General features: G+C 38.7%; 1 protein-coding gene across 3 annotated transcripts in view; it reads left to right on the top strand.

Moving 5' to 3' along the window:
• Positions 1–20,877, top strand: part of gnao1a (guanine nucleotide binding protein (G protein), alpha activating activity polypeptide O, a) — a 69,601-nt gene extending 48,724 nt beyond the window's left edge. Inside the window, exons 5-8 of one of the 3 annotated variants that reach the window (XM_029523912.1) lie at positions 4,965–5,093; positions 6,187–6,316; positions 16,457–16,610; positions 18,613–20,877. In XM_029523912.1, the coding sequence (XP_029379772.1) occupies positions 4,965–5,093; positions 6,187–6,316; positions 16,457–16,610; positions 18,613–18,800 (601 nt within the window). In that variant the 3' untranslated portion in view covers positions 18,801–20,877. Of the gene's footprint in view, positions 1–4,964; positions 5,094–6,186; positions 6,317–10,480; positions 10,635–12,402; positions 16,120–16,456; positions 16,611–18,612 lie in introns of those variants that run through there. The other 2 variants (XM_029523914.1, XM_029523913.1) reach the window with 2 other exon arrangements.
• The last annotated feature ends 399 nt before the right edge of the window (positions 20,878–21,276 follow it).

Genomic DNA, 21,276 nt, shown 5'->3' with positions numbered 1-21,276 from the left:
CATGTCTGGAACATCAAACCCCATTTCATATATTATTTTAAACAAGGTTACTTTTTGGTTTGTTATTGTTTAATTAAAGGTAAAATGCAATGGTATTGTAGTTAACTCAATAAATGCCTAAAATAAATAGATTCAAAATCTATAGATAGGGTCACTGCAATAGCACCTCTTCGATGGGATTCTTTCACTTAAATGAATGAGAAACAAAGTTAATTTAAACAGGGGCAACATGAAACAGAGTAACAGAGTGATGCAAGAAGGGAACATCAGAACAGACAGAAGGAGATAAGACACGAATTATGTGGTGAGAGCACATAGAGATAAGGAAAAGAAAGTTAAATATGAGGACTTAAAAGAATAAAATACAAACATATTGAAACACAACATGCTCAAACGATACAGACTGCAGGAAAAGTAGGACTTAAAAGGCAAAGAAAACTGCAATGAGAACCCCCAAAATGATAAAAGCAAGAAGTGTGCGTCATTTGTCGTCATGGTAGACATCTTGGAAAGAGTTATTTCAGCATTTACATGCGGTTAATTAACTCAAATAACATCTGCCGTGTGTGTATATTAAACCCGTCTGTGTGTTTGTGACTGCCCATTTGTGTGTCTGTGTTAAATGTCACTTTAAAGATTAATGCACACTTCCTATTATGTTGTGGCCTGTGGAGCAGAACAGGCCAACCTTCCAACGAACTAATAGGACAGATATCACGTGATCAGACCACACTCAATTTGAGTGTGTTTGTGCGTCTCTGTGTGATGCATGTGTGAAGTTATGACACTGTCAGTCTTTCGGGTTGTCAGGTGTTTGACCTACATCAGTATTTTGGCGTTTAGTGAAGGAAGTTATGGTAGGAGGTGTTTGTTGGTGCTGCTGATTGTCAGTAATCGCGCCTGCATGTAATTTAGTCTTTTATGACATTGAAAGCAGAAAGCTGTCTGCTGAGAGGGGCAAATACTCTCCAAAGCCACTGTGCTCTCTCTGTGTGCAAATGCCTTGCATATACTGACCTATTTACCACAATACACATATGCTCTGTTTATGATTTACATCCCTGCCTTTGGTCACACAGCGGAGAGAAGGACCCACTTGGCTCCATATATATACAATAACATTCAAATGCCAGATGAAGTAGTTAAATGGATTCTGGTTATAAGTGTGGCCTTGTTGCATTTGGTTTATTGCATTGCAATACATTATGATGTTAATCAAGTGCATAGTGCACACTAATAGCAGGTGATCTGAGTATACCTGTTTCGTTGCTGAATTGTAGCTAAACACCAGACAAATTGACTTAACATCCGATTTTGCTAAGATACTGATTCCCCAGCATCTGTTGCAGCCAGTTAAGTAGCACCATTGAACATCTTAACATATTGTAATTCACAGCTACTTTCGTCAGCTCTATAGCACCTAATAAGTTCCATTAGCTTCTCAGGTTTGTGGATTGTTAGCATGAAATATCCCAAGTTAATTATTTTCCTCTTAACACGGCGAAGCCATGACAGCTTTTTCCACTGCCGATTCAGGTCCCTTTTATATTGTGGCCAGATTGTATCATGTTGCGTCATGTTGGTGCAGCGGCTTTAGAAGTGACAAGTGCTAGTTATAAAATTTGTGTCAGAACATCACAGCAGGGGAGAAGTCTAAACATCTAAAAGATGGTTACTTAGCAACAGCCATAAAGCTGGACAGCTGAGCCTATTTTAATGTATATTTCATTAGTATATGCTGCTTTTCGAAGCATATAATTTTTAGATATTTGCTCTGTCAAAATCTATTTTGCATGAACTTTCAAATATACAGTGTGGATATTAAGGACAGTTTTGTTTTTTTTTACGATGCAATAAATGTAGGCTTGACAGGCAGCACCATTATGATTTGTTGCCCTGGCTTGATGGATTTTACTTCTGTGGTGAACCACTTGCCAATGTAAATGGATAATGTAGGGTCATTGCACTTGAGTTAATACAGTGAGTAATCAATATGTTTGTGCTCTAACTTGGCACTAAAGACTACTGGACCACTTTAGCGTCATGTCACTGTTTTAGTTGATGTTAATTAGCGGTCAGCATGATGAGTCTTTTTATACGTTACCAAAACTGTAGGCAAAAGAGTCTCTGACAGAGGGAGGGGTGGAGCATGTGTGCACTTGCAGACTGTTGAGGGGGTGGCATTGAATATCACAGCTTGTCAGGAGAACTCAGTAGCTTTCTTGTGCTGAAAACACAGGACTGCACTCACCACAGTCATTATCAACTCTCAGACAACATTCACTCTGGTTGTCTCCTTTTTGTGCCTCAGATTCTTTCAGTAGGAGTCTATAATACTGCAAATCACCTGGGAAATGAGACAAGCATACACTGGGGTCTTGTATTAATTCACTTAGTGCACCATAAAGATTCATGTCAGGATGAGGCAAAAAGACTAATGCTGTGGTGGTCCACAAACTGTATGCCAGCCACAAACCAGCCTGCACACTTATATTAATGCTAGCATTTGTGCTACTCTGCATTCATGTCAAAATAACTTCAATGAATGGTGATTGGTTGGGAACAAACAGCGAACAAGATGGTCAGACTGCTTCTGTTCAGGGAGGGTTCAACCTCCTGTGGTGGTAAAGGTCAGAGTGACAACTACACCGTAAGCTCAAAAAATTGTGGCAAATTTCACTGTAGCCTATTAACATTTTCAGATGTTAATAGATTCTCAAAAAACTGACATGACAAAATACATTTTCTGAAAATTTGCACAGCCTATATCAGGAATAAAAAAAAAAATTACAGGTGACTAATATTTTAACTGTCGGGTTGGCACCCTCACAAGTAATGAAGTATATTTGATTATGAAGAGAAGTGTACAGCATTTACTCAGTTAAAGAACTGGAGAATGGCACTGTAAAAGTGGGAGCAGCATTTGGGCTGCAGCTCATGGTCATCTCCGAGCCCAGTGCTTTTCTATGAGTGCAGTAGACAGATCTGTTTACAGTCTGCTACCTGTTTAAAATTATTTTTAATTTAAAATGTAAAAACCTCCAACAGTTCAAAAAATACTCTCCTTTTGTCTGCGTCCTTTCAGTCATCATTATCTCACTGTTACTAGCCCCAATCTAACCCATATCCTTTTCTGCGCAATCAATAGTTCTTACCACCGAAGCTATGTAAAAGTGAGATATGTGTCTTTACTGGGGTGTGTGTAGCAACTACTTATTGGTAGCATCAGCCCAATATCTCCTTTTCTATTTCTCTCATGCTCTTAGAAGGAACTTTATCCATTTAAAAGCTCTCCAACAACACTCTCACCAATCTATAAATCAAAAACATCCATTACACTAGATGGATGCATGATGTGGGTATATAATATTCTCTTCTGCACTTCTACCTCACCAGCTGACTGCCAGCCCAACTCTGCTGGCTGAGAATACCAATGTCTGAAAAGCTGTTGTGTGGAAAAATTATTTGAAAAAACCAGCTGCCAAGACTTCACTCTGCCCTGAATTTCAGAAGGAAAGTTTAGAACAAAAATATGCAAAGGATAAAACCTTCGAGGAATCATAGCACCATTATAACTTGACGTAATAGCAAAAGTAAGCAAGGGATGATCAGAATGTATCTTTCTCACACACACCCATCCAGTCTCATTTTAAACCTTAAGGTTGCCCTGCTGCCATCTTTAAATGCTCCTCCATTGTTCCAGAGATACAGTTATGTCCAGGAAAAAGAATCTCTTGTAACTGTGCTCTTCAGGATTATTTGATTTATACCTCTGCATTAAAAAATAAAGATCCACTTCCAGGGATATTCCATTACATAACTGAACAGAGTCATCTCGCCTACCTACTTCCCTTTCTCACCAGTTATCAAGTAGATACTCAGTGTTTTAACTTAGTTTGTTTCTCTATCTTACATGCCAAATAGAACAGACTGCCTTGATTCATTGATTGTGTAAGTATCATGGAGAGACAGGACTTTTTTTTTTTTCTTTTTTTTTTTATGTGGAAACAATGATGATGAAAATTTGATTTGTCATTAATGTGTCTCCTAAATATTTTATTTAAATCAAAACAGTCAGATTTAAGGAAATGGAAAACAGCTTAAATCAACTTTATTAAATGTATAAATTGTCAGAAATTATACATTTTTGCAACGTTGTTCTCTCGAGGTGAAAAGAATGCAGTCGATAGGGGGAAGCAGGAAGAAAGAGAAGCACATTTACTATCATTATTAATGACAGCAACCCAGTGGGTGGATGTCTCATTGTGCTTGTTATGTAATGTTAACTGGAAAGTCTACCTGAGCCATAGCATACCTTATTTAGTTTACACTTGAATGCCGATACATCCATTTGATGTAATCATACTCCTACTCTATCTGTGTGACCAGAAAACTCTACAATAGATGTGAAATGTATTAAGGTACTGGTGGATCTGAGGCTGAGCTCCAAAGGATATCTTTTCGCTGCTCTGAGCATCTTGTCAAACCATTTGACAACATACATGACGATGATTGTAGCTTTGTACAAATACAGGGAAAGTCATCCTCATCAACCAATGACACAAAGCTTTTAGTTTGAGTACAAAACAGTGTGTGAAAAACCTGTCTTCTGTGAAACTAGCTTAAAATATAAACTTCTGAAAATCCAGTAAAGAGCAAGTCAAATCCTGTAACAACACACAGCATTCATCAAGGACCTTTGCACATCAGTTTGCACAGTTTCTTTCGCTTCTGCCATCCAGTTTCTTGTGTATGTTATAAACTACTGAGACATGCTAATAACAGAAGACATTAGAGCACAGTTTGATCCTTACATTGTACTTCTGCACTTTGGAAAAGCTATATAAAGACACATCCACCAAGTTCCATGCATCCTCGCAGGATTGTCATCACAGTTTCAAATTCAAAGCTTGACAGGCCAGCCATGCCTTGTTATGGTAGCTGATTTTCTGTTTTGTGTGCAGCTACCTAGACAGCCTAGATCGGATTGGTGCAGCAGACTACCAGCCGACAGAGCAAGATATCCTGAGGACCCGAGTGAAGACCACAGGCATTGTTGAAACACACTTCACCTTCAAAAACCTTCACTTCAGGTCAGTAATAGCTCTTGACAATGTCATTCTTAATGGCATATTTCTCTTTTACTGTCACCATCACTCCCTTTATCCGTCTATCTGTCTGCCTCTCTATCCATGCATATTGAAACAACTGCAGTCTGTAATTAATAAGATTAAATGCGTTAAACGTGTGTCTATATTTATGATTGTCTGCTCTTTTAATGAGATCTGATTCAGTTACTGTCTGGAGCTATGGGACTTATGGTAGAGGAAGAGAGGCATTAGTGAATGGAAGGAGGAGAGGAAAGAAAGGAGGAATCTTGTCCAGACCTCTAATTAAATTATGTTATCGTTTCCCCTCTTGTTCAACTGATGTTTCTTTTGTGTTTCCTCTTACTTTCAGTGTTATTTACACGCACTGCAGTTGATCAGATACCCTCATTCAGTTAGGCTCAGGGTTAGATAAGCATGCAGAGAAATGTTGGTTATGCTAACCTATGTTTTCCGCTGTTGGAGTAGGTGGAGTGCTGGGTATATTTTGTGTGAAGCCTAAATATTGTCAGGCAGTGAATGGGAGACAATAGTATTCCACCGGGTATAAACCAGCTGCCATGAGACCCAACACATCAGAACGTTGTTCAAATTGACACAAAAATAGAACTTTTTCATGAGAAAGTGAACATTCCCATATTAAGAAGATATGAAGTGTTCGCACTACAGATTTAGCTCGATTGGTTTCCTCATAAGATTGCGAGTTGTACTTTGAATGTGGAACAAACCGCAGTCTCAATACCCATTTAGATTAATGCTTTCTTATCCATACAAGACATTCACAGACTGAACTGATCAAAGGTCAGAGGAACGCTACAGCTGCCCAGTGTACCTCATTCTGTGCGAAGGTTCCTGAGCAATTTTAACAACTTAGATTGTTCTATATTCAAATTGGATATATTCAAAATCACATAAAGATCACATAAAGTGTAAAACTTGAGCAGTGTCTGTAAAGGACCATGAAGGAAAGATATTGTTTAATTCAGCCAGAACATGATACATGTAAAATACTTTTATGTAAATACCCATCTCTGTATACATGCACATTTATTCACATCTGTATCTGTGGGGCCACCAGGCTGTTTGATGTGGGAGGTCAGAGGTCAGAGAGGAAGAAATGGATCCACTGTTTTGAGGACGTCACAGCTATCATTTTCTGTGTGGCGCTCAGCGGCTACGATCAGGTGCTGCATGAGGACGAGACCACGGTAAGGATACGTGTAGAGTAATAGTGTTGTGTATCCAGGGCTCTTTTATGAGTTCAGGATGTGGAACAACATTGCATATACTTCTTTATACATTTTGACAAGGGGGATATACTATAAAGATAAATTGTTTTCTTCCTCTATATGTATTAAGAACATGTAAGCTGACATCAAACAAATGGTCTGTGTAACTGTCTGAGATAGACAGTGATAAATGTCTCTGTTGCTCTTTGAGATTATAAAAATGAAGGCATGAAATAAGTTATGTATTCATGTTAAAGAAAGATTTAAGAGTGACAAGACTTATAAATTGACTTATTTTACATCCATCTCATCATCTGAGGTGTGAGTTTACACACTGGTTTGCTTTTAGACATTCTATCAAAAGACAACATTAATATTGTGGAATCCCTCAGTTGTTTATCTGGATCTCCTCTGTTACACCATTCTTGTCCAAATGTGCTGATTGATATCACAACGAAAAAGAGTAGCTCTGATGAAACACAAAAAATACTTTGTGGACTTGTTTGGTTAACAAAACTCTGGCACACACACTGATGGAGGGTTCCTATGCAAACACAGTATAATTGTATCTGGGGTTTTGGGTTTTTTTTCTGTCTATGCAAAGCGTTCTACCCTGGATAGAGATATAAAGGTAGCAGTTCGGCAAAACAAATAATATGCTTTAAATAATCTGAACCACAGGTACACTAATTTGTCTGTTTATATATTTACACCAAGGGCAAGTTACAGTTACTGGAAATTTGACAATACACAGTAGAAGGCTGAAATGTACATTATTTTCTTCACTTCAACGACAACGTTGAAAACCCCCTTTAAAATGATCATTGCGTCAATGCTATACTAGCCAGTGATTTTACAACCATAGAGGTTCTGGTCAAACTGCAAAGAGGTTATAATCAAGTAGCCCATTGTTTCCTTGACAGAAGCCACAACCCACCATGTGCCTGTAAAGATGGTGCCATGTCACCTGAAACAAATAAGCTGATTTCAATGCACAGTGCTCTCTGCTATTTAGAAGCCTGAAGTGCAGGCAGAGAAATTGTGTTCAGTAGCTGCTATATTAATGCAGATGTCATCAGGCCTCCCTCTCAGGTGGGAGTGCTGGAAGAATGTTGCTATGCATTGTAACAGCACTCCCAAAGAGGTTGTAATTTGCAAGTTGCATATTTGAGTTAAGATACCTCAATGGGTCAGCTCAGACAACATTAGTAGCAGGTTGGGTAATGGTATCAAAATTATGTGCTGTTATTATAAAAGAGCTGGTGTGGGAGTCAAAATTACCAGGCAAAAAATAAAAAAAAAACGTTCCAAGTCCTTTGGCACACTAATTCATGGCATGAAATTACAGCCACCGTGCACAAAAAATACCCCACAATGAGAAAGGATAGGTGACAACTGCACTCATGTTGATATAGTAAATAGTGATGAAGCCAAACTTACATAGTGAATTAAAGCCACTGAGTGATTAGAATGACTATTTTCCTCAGCACTTATTCTGTCTGGACAAAAATCTAAAGGTTAGCGTGTTACTATTGCAGTTTAAGTTATCTTCCATTGCAAGATACTTCATATACAATTTTTGTTTATTGAGAAGGTCTACCAAAGCAAGAGCTAATGTATATCTGTAACACTGTTTATAGGTCCAAATGCAGAGCAGAACAAATGTGGCTCAGGTTTTCCCGGTTTCTCAAACCACCAGCATGTAAACTGTATTTAAACAAACAGAAGGGCAGATCATAGATAACGATACTTCCTTATTATGAGAAAAGTTTCCAGTCTCATTTAGCCAGCAGTTGAGGCAGTGTTTGTTACAGATCTGATGGTGCTGACTGAAACGCCAATAGAACTGAAGAGCCACCCACATGTACAATCCACTGTCACAACAAGCCCTCCTCTAGTTTAGAAGTGTATAATGTCTCCCAGCAGCTGCCATCAGATACAAAGACATTTCCCTTCAAGGGATAAAGAATTTCTAATACCTTCAAAGGCATTGCTGGAGAAAACTAATTGAATGTTTTTAAGATCTGTAGATATGATACGTGCCAGACTAGATTGTTTACTTTTTTAGGTTTCTGGTATGCTCCTTTTGATAAAAAAGGAAAAGAAAAAAAATCCCTGGCCTTGTGTTCAAGAGTTTGACTATGTAGAGTTTATCTGCGTCAGCATTTGCGGGCTGTATGAGCACATACAGCATGCAATGCCACATGCAATGCTATCACCACACATGCGTCTTTCTGTTCCAGAACTGCTTGCATTGTGTTTTCTCTGGCTCTCTTTGTCCTGTTACTTTGACAGCACATTCATATAGAGACACGCAGACGTGGGCAGGGGTCGAAAAGTCCCAACCATTTTTCCTTGACCTCAATGGAAAACATCATAAGGTCAAGGAAAGACATAAGAATTCATCCAAGATTATCCTAATGATTTAAGAAAAAGGTTAATCTATGTAATTATGTCATTGATGTTGAAGGGTGTGTCTCTTTAAATGCTGCTACAGGGAGAAATCATGGGACAATGGAGATAAGAAGATGGAAGCAGCTTTACTTAGCAGTTAGATAGTTCAACCAAGATCTTGTCATGACTACCACTCACTTCTGCTAGGAATTTTCTGGTGCAAAAAGACTTTTCGACCACAACCGCAGACTAATGTCTGAAATGGTAACTGCTGTGGGTGAGCGCAGTATAGGGGAAGGGTGGGTGGCACCTTGCATTTTCTGTTCCTGCTCTAAGCTCCGCCCTGCAGCATCTCTGGCTCCTTCCACTCCTCCTGTCACTCTCGCCATCGACTGTCCTCTCTAACCAATCAGCAGTAAGATCCACTTCAGATGTTCCACGCACAGACAGGTATGAAACCTCCTAATAGGTTGATAAAACCACCATGAGTTGAAAGCAGTGCCTCTTTGTGTGAACCAAGCAATTCTTTCTGTCTCTCTATCTGTGTCCTTGTATGTGTTCTTTCTGTCTGATCACTGAATTTTTCCTCTAAAATACTGTTCAAACGTCATGTCTTCTGTCCGTCTGACATTCCTTTGTTTGTAAGACTGCATTCTCTAAAACCACAGTAATTTTCTACAGTTGTGCTTTCCACTAATCTGATTGGTTGATGGGCCCTATCAATCATCTGTTCTTTCATTGGCAACAAAAAGGATCACAACCAAAGAGAAACTGCTTTCAACTCACTATTTAAATGAATCTGAATCTTCATTGTTTTCTTCATTAGGCACTGCCATACAGTATGATTAAAACATTAAAATGTTCTTCCAATAATTAGTTCAACTAGGTTTTCCTCAAGATTTAATTAGTGAACACAACAGAGCATTTTGTGATAAAATACTCTGATTTAAACACATTGATATTTGTTGATGAAGAATTTCATCGGTGTCTAAAAACTTGACAGTGATTTAGTGAGAAGAAAACATGATTGACTAACATGAAAAAGTGCCTGATGATGAAAAAACTCAAAATACTAAAATTATTTAACTAGTTACTTCATAGTGATCAAGTGACATTTCAAGCTTTGTATTTTAGAATTCAACTGAATTGACAGCTAAAAATAAAAACTTTTCATGACAGTCCTTACTAACCCTGTGGAGTAATATCTGTAAATAGCTCTTTTTTATTTGTTTGTTTGTTTACATCTGGTCAAAAAATTTGCGCCATTGTTGAATCTTTCTTCTCTCCTCTATTTAGTAGAATTACTGTAATGTGCTTCTGTATTCTGCAGTTGGCAAAGATATACATATAAATCCGTCGTGGCAACAGCTAACAAACTAAACGTGCATGGCTTTCTCTCACATATTGACAACAAGCAGCTTACTAATAGTTCTTTTTACTGACTTGTTGAACACACAAATATATGCTGAATATGTGCCTAACACGCAGCAGCAAAACTGTGTCCACAGACACAAAGAACACCTCAGTATTCTTCTCCACTCAGTTTTTTGTTTTTGAGGTTCCTCTCTCTTTTTCAATAGTGTGAAAATGGTGTGTGATCTTGCCATACTTAAGTCTAGTGTACATGTGTTTTTCAAACACACTTAAATTAATTAAAATACCTGTCAGATTATACAGTAAGTGTGTTCTGTGAGAAAGCCTGAGAGTATGATTTAAAGCCCATTCAACCTGTACTAATGTCTCCTACAGAACCGCATGCATGAGTCTCTGAAGCTCTTTGATTCCATCTGTAACAACAAGTGGTTTAAGGACACCTCCATCATCCTCTTCCTCAACAAGAAGGACCTCTTTGAAATGAAGATCAGCAAGTCTCCACTGTCCATCTGCTTCCCTGAATACACGGGTATATGGCCGTATACTTCAGAGTGAAAGTTCACCTCATACAGTGTATTTATGTGACATTAGGAAGCCATTAGAAGATTTACAAAGTGCTACTGACCAAGCATAATAACTTCAAAATCAGCTCCTGAAAATGAGGTAATCCAGTCTGATACCAGTTTGCTTTGTGGTCATATCAGTGCCATTAGAGATTTCATGATCTGTATACAGGGGCCATGCTTTGAATCATCTCATCTCAGAGATCAATGGATAGAACTACACAATAGGTGAGTTGTTGTAAATGTTCCCATTTGACAACAATGCAGCTGCTTGAGAAGCAGCACGTCTTATGTGGTGGAGATATTGCTTCTGTCAGTGTGGCTCAATTTAGCTCCACAGAGCAATCATCTGGATGAATTATGCATTCATTGTAAATAAACAAAACAGTATCCCAGTTTGTTTTCTCTCTGGGAAAATTACATACTTAGATGATTTAGATTAGTTATAATGGTCCCAGAAATATCTTAATTGTTAATGCGGGTGTTGTATTTTACTTTATTGATTGACTTTGGGCATTTTTGCAGATGCTACAGCTATACACATCCATGTTACTAATTAGTTTCAGCCAAGATAGAGCACAAAGATCTGTAAACTGCTGCATCTGCTCCAGATTTGTAATTCTTGACATCATCTGGTAGTCTGGTATCATCAGATTGCTGTTTTCTAGCATTCAGAAGCAGACTCTGCATCTGCACAAAAGTAAAGTAGCAGGAAGTTGTGAGATGAAGGAGAAATAAAGCAGATAACAAGTAGAGTAGGAACTCAAAGATTAGAAGGTTGGAAGAAAACAAATATGAGTTAAACAACTAAAAAGAGTGAACTGAATGAAATCAATAGTGTTACACAAGGACCTTGAGTGTAACCAAACGTGTGACCATCAGAGAGACAGAGATACGTGTGAGAAAATTGTTTGGGGGGCAAGAAAAAAAAGACAACTCAAGACTGTGGGAAAACAAGATGGAGAGAGCCCAAACCAGCAAGACTGTGAGAAAGAGAAAATTTAAATTCCAAACCTGTCTCCCTTCTCTCTTTGTCCTTTTACACAGCCAGACAACATGCAACATCTATTCCGATGAAGCTGCCACTGAGGCAGCCAGAAAAACCACAGTGCTGCTAATAGCAGAAACACAAAGAAGATTTTAGCAACATATTCAACACAAATTACTCCAATCACTGAGATCTGACTCAGTCCAAAAGCATTATAACAACTTAAGCACTTGGTTAAAGCCACTGCATGCCAATGCCTGTATTACAGGCAGAACTCTCGCAGTTCATAATAGATATGAGCTAAAGGGGAATATACTGTAGTAGATCTGGCACTGCTGTAAAATTAATCAATATGTAGTTTGAATAATGGCTCAATCTTTTTTGTCTTGAAGTGCCACAGTCTTGTTCTGTAGCAGTATAATAAATTGGTACCATTCAGAAACTCAGAGCATTTTACAAAATTGCCAGAACATTATGTTTTCCATGACATTGCACTGAACTCCACAGAACTTCCTTTCCATTTTTTCCTCACAAGGTTGACCATGTATTGCGTTTCAAGCTAGCAGTAAGCACAACCCTTCGTTCAGGACACAGTGTACTTGAGCAGAATGTGTGCTGAGCTACAAAAAGCCAGGAGTTATGAAAAATAGCAGAAAAAGCCTGGCGATGCAGAAATTGGGGTACGCCCAGTGATGCAAAGGTTCAGCCATCACCTAACTCCCACTGTATGCCATCTCTCTCCTTAGGTCCAGACACGTACTTGGAAGGAATAGCCCACATTAAGTCTCAATACGAGAGCAAGAACAAGTCATCCAACAAGGAGGTCTACTCCCACGTGACCTGTGCTACAGACACCAACAACATCCAGTTTGTCTTTGATGCCGTCACTGATGTCATCATAGCAAATAACCTTCGGGGCTGTGGCCTCTATTGATGATGCTATCAAATAACTATGATGGTGGTTTTACTTGTATTTACCCATGTGGCACCCACATGGGTAAATACATTCATATGTGGTTTAAACCACACAACCTGTGTGTTACATGCCACATAAGTTGTGTAGTTCATGTCAGTGATGTCATCTTTAAGATGAGAACATTTTGGATTTCTGTTCCTTTAATTAATAGTTAACGCAGAAATTGCTATTTATCTGAGAACAAAGCCGCCATCAACCCTCATCACATTCACATTTCAAGATCGATTTTCCAGGAAGCATCCATTGGTCCACCATAAAATCACTTTAAATGAAGAGGTACGAGAGTGAGTATGCTGACTCCACCAGACATTTCCCAGATAATTGATTTGATACAGTATGACCGTAAGGCTGCATCCATTGTGTTGAGCTGCACAGTGTCATATCCCTATTGTCGTTATTGCCTTAATAAGCCAGAGATTAGCTTTGAAGTGTGCCGCAAATACATAGATTCCTCTGGAACAACAATTCCAGCCTTGTGGCTATTGTTTTAGCCTTGGGCTTTCACTCAATGTGTGTCATTTCTGGTGATGGGAAGATGTCACAGAGCTGCTGGAGGATGAAGTTTGATGTAGTACGCATTTCAATTTAGACTAAAGTGAGAATTGGTATTTGAGTCCTGTATTAAATGTAGAGAGAAACATGCAATACCATGAACATATCATCTCCTCCAGCCATCCTCTCTTCATAACAACAGTTTACGGCATTTAGAGCAGAAACAGAGCTTTTCCATGGGACTTTATTAAATTTACTGGACGGACTGTTTTTGAAGCTTTGCTCCCTGGCAAACAGAGGTAGAGAGAGTCTTTATTTATTCATGACCAAGGTGTTTGCTTTTTCCTTCTCTTCCATCCACACTGCAAAAGAAAGGGTGTGTCTCCTCCCTCTGCTCAAAGCTGCGATCTTTTTTAGATAGGTAGATGACGTCATCTGCTCTTCCTAGCACATCTGTGCCAACATTTCCTAATTAGAGACAGAAACCCGCCCAAGGCTGTTGATCAGCTTGCTGCATGTGTGTGTGTGTGTGTGTGTGTGTGTGTGTGTGTGTGTGTGTGTGTTTGTGTGTGTATTTCAGTTTCTGCCTACTTTGTCTGTATTCATGTGTGTGTGTGTGTCTGCTGACAGTATAGGAAAGGTGAGTGTGTGTGCTTTCGTGTGTGTTCATGTATGTGTATTTGCGATATAATAGATGATATCAACCCATGGGCGTTGTGGTGGAGTCAGTATCTGTGGATTAATTACCCAGAAGGCACCTGTCTACCCTTTCCACTCGCACTGGCTCTAGACACACATACAAGAAAAAAACACGTGCACTGAAGACACAAACATGCCCATGGGACTTCAAAATGTCACAACACCTTACTTTCTAGTTCCAAATAATACCATAGTATCCAACCAGCCTCAGATGTTTTTTGGTTCTTTTGCCAAACAAGGAGCCTGTTGCCACTGGTGCTTTAGGCTTTTAGGCCATCGCCTTATCTGATTTACTAATCTATTACAAAGGAAGTGTAGTACTCAGAAAAGACAAAAACAAACATTTAAACTTGATATTACCAATGAAAAAATACACAACAGGACACACACACATTTATGTTATGATTAAACTAACACACAGCTCACTTGAGTAGTTTTGTGGCTTTAAACTAAAGGGCAGCCAACATGAGATGTACTGCAGTATTAGAATAGGAGACAAAAGCTATAGGAAAAACAAGCTGATGAAATTTCCATCCACACAAATTTTCAACAGTCTAATTCACATTCAGATGATTTAATTGCTCTCAGCATAGTAACAGCTCTGCACAGTTGGAGCTTTGTCTTTCAACGTCTTTCGTGCCTGTGTTAACCTCAGATTATGCACAGATAAAGCCATGATTCTGCTTTACAGAACCTTTATTGTCATACTATCAGTTACACAGTCACACATTTCAGATGCATTTTAAGGTGAATTAATCCCCCATTTATTCACATTATACAACATTGCTGAATGTTTTATTACCAAGAAGTTGAAATGAAATGGTCTTAGACCAGCTATTATTAGTACGCAAAGAACTCTCTTGACATTCCGGCCACCATGTTTTACTCTGCACACTCCACATAGAAAGGCCCCAGGCTTGGGAACCGAACCTACAACCTTCTTGTTGGGGGGCAACAGCACTAAGTATACTAACCTAGTTTCAACGGACATAATGAGCAGAGAATTTGCTGACAAGTTAACCTTTGTTGGTGTCTGTAACTCCTGTCCTATATGGAAATCATATTGAATAACAAGTCATTGAGCCATAGAGGGGAAGCTGAATTGGCTTACTTACTGTTTTTAGTCAAGAGCTTGGCCACTAAAAGGACAGTAAGTTTTTGCATTTAACCAAGAGAAGAATTTGAAACATCAACTCTTGCCTCATGTTTATTTTGTAGAGCAGTTTATATCTCAATATATTTTTAAAACTGGAACTAATAATCTCCATTTCCTCAAAAGTCAGCAGTGCACGGTCAGTTATGCACATATTACTGTCTGAGTTGAACAAAGTAAAATTTTAGAGAAAGACTTTCTCAGTGGACACATATTTGCATTGGAATTGATTGAGTGTGTGTGAAATCAGCAAAATAGTGGGTAATGTAGCCCACGCCCTGTGTCAGTCCCAACAAATTAATCATGGATAACTATATGCTGAAGCAAATAAGAGGTTTGTGGGTAATGTAGTCTGAAGACAGGGCACCAGGGAAGTTTTTTTTTTTTTTGGCAGTGGCTGGCTCTGGTGTGGATAATACAATCAGTGGTCCATTCAGATAACAAAGGTTCTGTGATGCTGCTCTGCTGTGCTACAGGTGGTATTACAAAAGCAACATTAGCACCTTAGCAACACAACAAAGCTGCTGAAAGCAAATGAAGACTTAATTTCACTCCAAAACTCAGTGTCAAACACTTCCGCTCTAAGATTCAAATGAGCTCTTGTGGTGTCTTTTTTTTTTTTTTGGTTTGTTTGTTTGTTTGTTTTTTTGGGGGGGGGGTTACTTTTTGGAAATTTTCTTGCTTTTTTATCATCTAGTGTTCAGTTCAAATCCCACTCAACTCTCCCAACAAATGAATTGAGCTCTTAAGCTCCTGCAGAGTCACGGGGTCACGGGGATCCCTGTGTTAATGCTGGACTGGGAGAGAAGTCAGAAAGCTGGACACATGACCGTCATCAATTTGGGTGGGATTGAAGAGACATGGTAAAATGTTCTTGCACTTATTCTCTCATTGCCACAAATGTTATAGCTTTTCATATCCATGTAACCCAACTCGTTCACCCTGCATCCAACCAATGTCTATAATGTACAGATCACCTTCAGCAAATTTGTGTGTATGTGCATGTATGTGCGAGAGTGAGTGCTGTATTTTACTGAGCACTGTGAGTAACATGTATCTGCTGTAACTCCCTCACTCCTGTGATAATTTATTGAATGTTGTATTTATACATGAGACAAATTATAATAAAGCACCACATGAGTAACTTAATAAGAGTGATTATTTTTGTGTCCTTATTGTTTTGTCGGATGTGTTCGTTTCTACTTTCTGAATATTTTAATGTAAATGTTTAGATGATGTTTGATTGTAGAAAAAAAAAGTCCCTCCTATATTTATTTATTGAAAATCATGGAAAGTACCTCCTGAACAGGTTCACTTAATAACTACTATCGTTTCTTGTTGGATCTTTAGTGTCATACAAAGAAATGACTTCATTACTGCACAATGTGCATGCAGAGTGTTAACACCTTTACTGTGATGAAATCTTGTTCTTTCACCATCGTTTTAATCTCTTGCTTTCTCCTTTCTTCTCTCAACGCAGAATCGCATGCATGAGTCTCTGATGCTTTTTGACTCCATCTGCAACAACAAGTTCTTTATTGACACCTCCATCATCCTCTTCCTCAACAAGAAGGATCTGTTTGCAGAGAAGATCAAGAAGTCTCCACTCAGCATTTGCTTCCCCGAATACACAGGTAACAAAGATTTCAACTCTTTTAATTTTTTGTATTTATTTTTTTGTGAGTGAAGCAGTGAGAAATTGCAGCTTTCAAAACACATGAGCAGCAGCAAACCTTGACAGGTGTGCAAAATTGATTTTCTTCGAAAAAACTAAACGCTGTGAAACTGAACCTGATTACACAAGACAGCAGTTGTTCTGCCATAAACTGCCTGGTCAAGCTAACAAACATCTGATAGACTAAAAACAAAATTGAAAAAACACGACAAGAAAGCAAGAGGCAGGTATATTGTTTGTAGGTTGGTCAGAATTACTGTGGAAATTGATTAACTTCAGACTAGGGCAGAAGTGGTGCACCACTACAGAGGTCCATCCTGAATGTGTATTTTAGTTTGTTTGTTCATTTATTTAAGTTGGCATTTGGCAGTGTTTTGCCTTAAATGAAGTGCAGCCCATTTTTCAAACCCAGACCACTGTTCAAGACACTAAGATTAAATGTTACAGAGCTGGTGAGCCAGCAGAGTACCCAAGATTTAATGCACTTTTAAAGGAACAGTCAGACATTTTTGTAAATACGCTGAGAGAGTCAGATGAGCAGATTGATATCATTAATATACACTAGATATGAATATAATTATGTTAGCCTAGCTCAACAATGAGAAGAAAAAGGCAATCCAAAGGCAATAATATCCGTCTATGACTGTCAAATTATGATGGGATAACATGTACCAAATAGTCTAGAATATTAGTTATTGACAATGGATTTACATTTTTGTATTTGTCTTGCACAGAAATATAAAATAAACAGACTATGGATGTGCAGTAAAGTGTCCTCCAGGCTTAATGCTCCCATAAAACAAAGCCAAGCTAAGCAGCTGCTGCTGTCTTCTTTTTAATCGTATCAGTCTTCTCATCTGACTCATGGCAGTAAAGCAGAAGAGCCTATTTCCAAAACTGTCAATGTGTTCCTTAAAAAGAGCTTCAATTTTATAGATGCAAAACTGAAAATATTGAGAGAATTTCTAAAACTGCCTGAGAGTGAATGTAAAGATACTGATGTATTAGTATATGAGGCAGGGGGAAATGAGGAGCGCCAGCTGATATGGTGTGATTTAGTATGAATGAAACAAACTGTATGAGGCATGAATGACCGCCATCCGTCCTATCGAAATGTGTTTCCAAGAATGAAATGGCTTTTTAAATCTCCTCATGTTTGTGTACGCTGATGAACCTCTGCTTGGTGTTTTAGATAAATTATTCTGACCAGGCCCAATATTTACTAACACTGAGCTATAAACCATTCTGAGAAATGTGGACCTTTGACTCAAAGCTGTTTACAGCGTCGAGTCAGTTTGAATTAACGGGATAGACAGCCAAAACAAATCAAGGGCATGTGTTGTGTCACCTGTTTGAAGAGGGTTCTAAATTTTGGATTAAGAAGATTTACTTGATTCTGAAAGAAGGGCAGAGAAAAGAGCAGGTTTGTCGTGGAGGTGAGTTGCAGAGAGAGGAAAGGACTGAAACAGGAGGGGACAGTCACGCTTGACCGAGGAGGAGGGATGACACTTCTTACCTTACTCTCTGCTAACTGCCCCGTGTTTTCCCTCTTTCATCATGTGACAAACCTAATATTCGTAAAGAAGGATATAAAAAAGACAGACGGCAGCAAAAATATTAAACATAGCAAACGGTATCGCACACTTTCCACATTTCACTGAATTATAGCAGACTACACTCTTTTGGCATGTCTAAAGATTAAAATATTGACATAGTAAGAACAAGACGTTGTAACTTAATAAAAGAGGCAGAAGTGTAGTCGGGTCCTGCAGGTTGTACACAGTCTTATCGACATGATGGAGATTGTCTGTTTCTAATGTTAGTACAGCTGTCGGCAGCAGCTGCTCGGCTGAGACAGATGTCACAGGGATGCCATCGCTTATCAGCACTGTCGAACTTTGGCCCAGGTTTGCATTAGCATATCGTGTCAGTTACTCTCTTCACCTCTTTTCTGTCTGCAGGACCCAACACCTACGAGGATGCAGCAGCATACATCCAGGCACAGTTCGAGAGCAAGAATCGTTCTCCGAACAAGGAAATCTACTGTCACATGACCTGCGCCACTGATACAGGAAACATCCAGGTGGTGTTTGACGCTGTGACCGACATCATCATCGCCAACAACCTCCGAGGGTGTGGCTTGTACTGAGCGCACCCTGTTATATCCTCCCTCCTTGTCTCCTCCTCTCTTCCGCCCTTCCTGCCCTCCTCTTCCCTCCTTGTTCCTGTTCCTTTGACACTGCTGTGGAAATGATGATGGTGATGGTCACGATGACAATTCTGCTGATTATTTAAAGAAAAATGAAAAAACAAAAGAAAAATGCAACTAGGTACATATTAATAATGAGGATAATTTAAAAAAAAAAATAGGCATACGTATATATAAATATATATATATAATGTTTTTAGTTCTTGTCTCTTCTCTTCCCGCTCCGGCATCTCCTCCTGACGTCCTTTGGCCTGCTGCCAAACAAACAAATTTGTTTTAGTAAAAAACATGAGACCCTGCAGCCTTGAAAACTTCTTGAACAAAGTCGATGAAAGTCTCCATTCCTGTTCCCCTCAATATTTCTTTGTCAGTTGTGTCTTACAAATCCTGTACTTTTTTTTTTTTTTTTTTTTTTTTTTAATATGTCTTCTGTTTTAATTTTGTTGATTGTGTGTATTTATTTCATGAGTGTAAGTCTGTACACTGATTTTTATTCATAATTTGCCTCACCTGACACTTTTATTTGTTTTGTTTTGTTTTTATATAAGAAACACCAGACAGGTCAGCCAAAACTTGAGACCTGCAGAAACTGACCACGCCAATTTTAACATTAGTGTTTTGTTTACATTAGCCAAGATTTTTTTTTTTTTTTTTAGATGTATGCTGTTGATTTTTTCCTTTTTCTTTTCTCCTTTTTTTTTGAGTAACTTGTATTATTTTACTCCCTGCATTCGATTCGACTTTCTTCAACAGGAAGTGAGGATTCCTGATTCCTGAAGCGGGCCTTGGCCAACGTCGCTTGTGGTCGAGCCTGAGAGCCAATAGGAAATGTGCTAAACGTCCTCTCAGTGCCATGTAACAGAGGTACTGTACTGTAGATAGCTACGCTTTTAGAAGCAAGTACACAACGTTATAACTCTACCTTCCTCACTGTTATAACCTTTAGACCTACTAACATCGCCCATGTAAGGAAACTCACTCTTGGTTTGATAATGGTTGATTAATTTATTAATGTATTTATTGATTGATTGCCTATCCTACACACACACACACCCATCTTTATGTCTCTCTCCCTTTCTCTCTCACCATTTACACACCACCATGTCATTACGTCTCTCACATCCATCCAACTCTCTTTGGGTTTGCCTTCTTTAGGCATGACGCCCAGATTTCAAGGGGGTCGAAGCCCCTCGTCTTTTTTGCCAATCCTTCACTCCCTCCCTCCTCTCTGTTCCTCCTGAGGCCCTGACAGACAGCATGAGATACTCAAGCCTTTGTATAAAGAGAGCAGTTGAAAAAAAAAAAAGAAAACAAACAAAAAAAAGCTTAATCGATACTGTTCAAATAATAACAATAATAAAAAAAAATTTCTTTCATAAAAATTGCAAAATATTAGTAAAAAAAGATGAGGAAAAAAATCCAAATAAACAATAAAGAGCGACAAAGATGGATAGCAGCAACTGAAGGAGAGGCACTTCTCGTTCCCGATTTGAATGAAGCGCGTTCGAATCTGAAAAGTGTGTCATGGTGTCGAATGGCAGATAAGGTGTTTAGGAGGTTTGGAAGAAAGATCTGAGATTTTCAGGCTGTTGCTGTGACACACAGAATCCATAAACAAGAGGACAAAATATCTACACTTAATACAATAGTTAATAAAACTAATGAACATGGGGATTATGACAACAACAACAGAGTGATGCTCCCCTGATGTTCTCAAAAGATGTGCTTTGTAGCTACAGTTTTCTGTATAGCTCCCTTTTTTAAATAAAAAATTGTTTTGCAAAGGGTTCCGGTTTGACAGCGAGCTGATTTGGACCTGCGGCGACCTCAGACCGACCCCGTGTTGTTGTAATGCTCTGAACTGTGCCCCCACTCCCGTCCGTTCTGCCTGTTTCCCTGCATTAGAACCGTGTCCTCACTTTAGCCTGACTCAGAACGATTAAATATAATATTATAACAATATCTATTTTTTATGATTTCTGGAAAAAAAAAAAAAAAAAAACCAACCACTCTTTTTGGGGAGAGCACGTTTCTCGCTGCGTTCGCTAGTTAGGGACGCCGCATGTACACACATCGATGCTGTATAAAGTCATGCTCCTTTCTTCTGCTCCTTCGACTTCTTATCTCTTTTCGGTTTGACACACACCTTCCAGGTCTACAATGAAAAGCACAGTTCTCACGTCTCACACACACACACACTTTCACACGCTCACACATACAGACACAATAAGTAGATTTGGAAATTTGTTATCTATTCATACCTAATCTATGTTACCCCTCATTGATCTATCGACCCATCTATCTATATAAACCTCTCTTCCTTACCTTCTTGAGTTTTAGTTTTTAAAAGAGAAAACAACTGTGTATGATGACATGATATACCTGTTTTTGGCATTCTGTTCCTGTTACCTTCATT

This window comes from Echeneis naucrates, chromosome 16 (assembly GCF_900963305.1).
Source record: "Echeneis naucrates chromosome 16, fEcheNa1.1, whole genome shotgun sequence".
NCBI classification, from domain to species: Eukaryota; Metazoa; Chordata; class Actinopteri; order Carangiformes; family Echeneidae; genus Echeneis; species Echeneis naucrates.
This window is presented reverse-complemented; position numbering and strand designations above follow the sequence as displayed.